This window comes from Poecilia formosa, unplaced genomic scaffold, assembly GCF_000485575.1.
Source record: "Poecilia formosa unplaced genomic scaffold, Poecilia_formosa-5.1.2 Scaffold533, whole genome shotgun sequence".
Taxonomy (NCBI): Eukaryota; Metazoa; Chordata; class Actinopteri; order Cyprinodontiformes; family Poeciliidae; genus Poecilia; species Poecilia formosa.
This window is the reverse complement of record NW_006800472.1, coordinates 107,075-110,618: the sequence shown is the minus strand read 5'-3', so window position 1 is coordinate 110,618 and position 3,544 is coordinate 107,075. Positions and strand designations below refer to the sequence as shown.

The 3,544-nt window shown below is 34.7% G+C and overlaps 1 protein-coding gene across 1 annotated transcript; it reads right to left on the bottom strand.

Annotated features, from left to right (window-relative positions):
* Positions 1–1,362: 1,362 nt before the first annotated feature.
* Positions 1,363–2,844, bottom strand: LOC103129288 (C-type mannose receptor 2-like). Its single transcript, XM_016664957.1, has 2 exons — positions 2,457–2,844; positions 1,363–2,335 (listed from the first exon to the last, which is right to left on the bottom strand). The coding sequence occupies exons 1-2, from the start codon at positions 2,614–2,616 to the stop codon at positions 1,977–1,979; spliced, it is 519 nt and encodes a 172-aa protein (XP_016520443.1). The 5' UTR covers positions 2,617–2,844; the 3' UTR covers positions 1,363–1,976.
* Between the last annotated feature and the right edge of the window lie 700 nt (positions 2,845–3,544).

Sequence of the window (3,544 nt, the reverse complement as noted above, 5' to 3'; positions counted from 1 at the left end):
ACATAGTAAATCGACTGGACTGAAAACACATTTTGTTGGGCTTCTGTACAAACACAATAAAGACAAATGACAATAATTAAAAAAAATAATAGTAATTTATTATTGTCCTTAAGACATTTGATGCTGCAGTACAGAACCAAGGAGACACACACCTGCGTTAATCTAGGAATCTGCCAGTGGAACGAGACATTTTGACTTATAATATGGGGAAAATTAAATTAAATCGGTAATTGTCATGCAATCACTTGAGGTTAGTTTCAATTATTTTCTCAAAACGTATTTATTATCATTCAGCTAATGAACANTTTGGTTAGTTGCCATGACCCAATGTGCTGGGTCAAACCCTCAACCCAACCCAGTTGGGTTAAAACAACCCAGCGTTGGGTCGGTCCATATTTGACCCAGCGCTGGGTTACGTATTGGGTTATTTTTAACCCAGCAGTTTTTACTGTGATAGAATTTCAAAATTTAAGATTACAAGACTGTTAAATAACTTCATTGCTTGTCATTTTTCTATTTTGTGTTATTTCCTCTTTTGAAGCATTTCTTGTTCGGTTGCCATTTTCCTTGTTTGTTCTCAAAACAGAATTTCCTGATTTGCCCACTGGACATTTCCAAAAGCCGCTCAGGTTTTCATAGAGTTTCCTTGTTTGTTCATAAATAGAAATAATCACGTTATCTAATTAAGTTTTTCTTCCTGGGGAAAGTTTCTAACATTGGACTTACAGAGAGTCCAGATGCACAAACTGCTTCCTTCTCTCATCAGAGTTCCTGTTTTTAGCTGCAGCATTTGAATAGTGAAACTCTGAGATCAAATTGCCTAATGGAAAACTTTCACATGTTGATGTCAAAACATCTTTGTTTTGTAAAAGACTCAAAATGTAATTTTTAAAATGTGTAACTTCAGTGGAGGTAATTTTATGAGCTTTATAGAAAAGTGTGCAAAAATGTAATAAAAATGGTATAAAACTAGATATTTTCCAGGATATTTACTGGAACTTTTATAAGTTTCATCCATATGAATATCCTCAACAAGTGTGATAGTTTATCCTTGTGTTTAAACTGCATCAGCAGATATGTTGCATAATGGAAATTAAACCACATACATCTACTGAGAATTTAGATCAAATATTTTAACCCTCCAATGTTTAACATTTTTTTATTGTTATTTCTCAAAAGCATCTATTAATATATTATATTATTGCTGTTAACCTTGTGGTAACCTCATTTATGCAACAATAATAACTTATAATTGATGTCCACCAGTTGAAATCCAAATTGTGAGCAGGGATGAGGGAAAAAATATATCTTAAATCTAATTAATAAATAAATCAGTAGATATTTTTGTTTTACTATATTGTCTTTTTTTATTTATTTTTTTACATACAGTAATGTAATAGTTTAATATTGTGATCAATTAAACATGTGAGCAATATGGATAGCTTGAGAATATAAACATGGATATTATTAGATTAAATTTAAAACAGTTATATGTGCTTTGAGAAAACAGAATTACATGATACATATACATCAGGGATTCCATCAGTGTATTATAAGCCTGGCGGGCCACCAGGCTTTACTTGTGCCGCCACCAGCCTTAGCATTGTTTTTTCTTTTTTTTTTTTTTAATGATTGCCTTTTTTTTATTTATTTATTTTTTTAAGAATTTCTAGTTGATGTTTGGGTATTAGTCTTCCAGTCTTCCAAAAATGTATAGCTATCAAATTATATTTTCAAATTTCCTGTGAACTTTAAACATTTTTTAACTTAGAAAAACGGTGGTTGGCTGGATGAATGACTGCCGTAGCGCCCTGATCACCGTGCTTAGAAAGTTTTCTGGGGGAAACCCTGTACATATGACGTAAAACACAACAAAACCCAAACAACATAACCTACTATGTGAAATCGCTTCCTTTTCTACTTATATCAGCATACATGTACAAGAATATGAAAATAAGTGCTGTATAATACAACACTTATTCTCCTGGTGGATGTTTAGAACAGATGAAGTTAAACATGTCTGCATCATTTCTTTTGAACCACTTGTGTTCTCCTCCCGTCTCCATGGCTCCAGACATGTCACAGTCGTCCATCGGTTGACCTTTGGCCCAGTTCTTATATCTGACCACCTCATCACTGACCCAGAACCAGAAATCCAGAGTGCAGGTGTAACGCAGACCCATCCAGACATAACCAGTCGATGCCTCCTTGACTTTCTTCTGGATCCATCTCTGATCATCCATGTTGGTGATGGTGACCAGGTCATGGTGGTGATCTCTGCAGTAGTACAAGGCGTCCTCCCAGTTCATTGCCTCTTTGACCAGGATCACATTATCTGTTGAAATAAGGAAAAAAAAACATCTAATCTATTGTTTTATTCTGGTTATTATTGTAAATCCATACGTCCTTCCTTCTTTGTCCAGTAATGTACATGCAAATACAAAATGACATCTCACCATCATAACAGATGAAGGGTTTTCTTTCATCACAGTTCTCATTCTTCCATCTGCCTCCATCATCAAACACAGTCATGGCACATTTACCACTGTTGATTCTCTGATTATTAAACTTCAGATTCCAGTGTCTGAAGGAGGAACTGTTTCCATCTGACCACATCCAGGTGTCACTGAACAGACCGATAAATATGTAATGTGAATTTGCAGTCGTTAAATTTAACCCCTTGTTCACTTCTCCATCCTGTAGCTGCTTCTTTCCACTGATCAGGTCTGTGTGATTCTGTCTACAGTAACTCTGAGCTTCTGTCCAGTTCTTTGAATCATAAATCAAGTGATATTTCTGTGATGAATCATTTTCTGTGAAATAAAGAAATCAGAGCACAAAACACTTTCACATGTAAGTCTTGAAATAAACATCATTGAGAGGATCTAGACAAAAACAAAGGAGTATTTTCTCACCACTATAGCAGAGAAAATTATTCTTTTCATTACAGGATAAATCTCCCCACTTGAGAAAAAAATTGCCATCTTTCCATATAATCCCACAATTTTGATCAGATTCGAGATTATTTGGTTCATTTGTACTTTTTTCCCAGTTTGTCTCATTTTCATTGAACTCCACTCCAGGCAGAGACCAGTGCCATGATCTCTGTGCGTTTGTTTGATTACACAGACCAATCCAAGCTTCCTTTATGCCTCTTTGTGAATTACTATTGAGTCTCTCCATGTCCTTCATGTTAGTCACTGTGGCCAGGTCAGTGTGTTTCTCTCTGCAGTACTGCTGAGCTTCAGTCCAGGTCTTATTGTCATTAATGTAGAGAAACTCATAGAGCTGACAGTCCATCAGATGATTCTGAGCTAAAAACAAAATAAAGACAAATTTGTTTTAAATCACATTACATCATCAGCTTCATGTTAAGGAGAATAAAATGTTTATTGTGTTATCATCCAATGATTTGATGAGGGAAAATCAAATTACAATGATTTTAGATCAAATCTAAATAATAAAATCTATGTATAAGATCTTACCCATTACAGTAAGCAGAAACAGAATCCACTGCATATTTACTTCATCCATCTATTTTGTT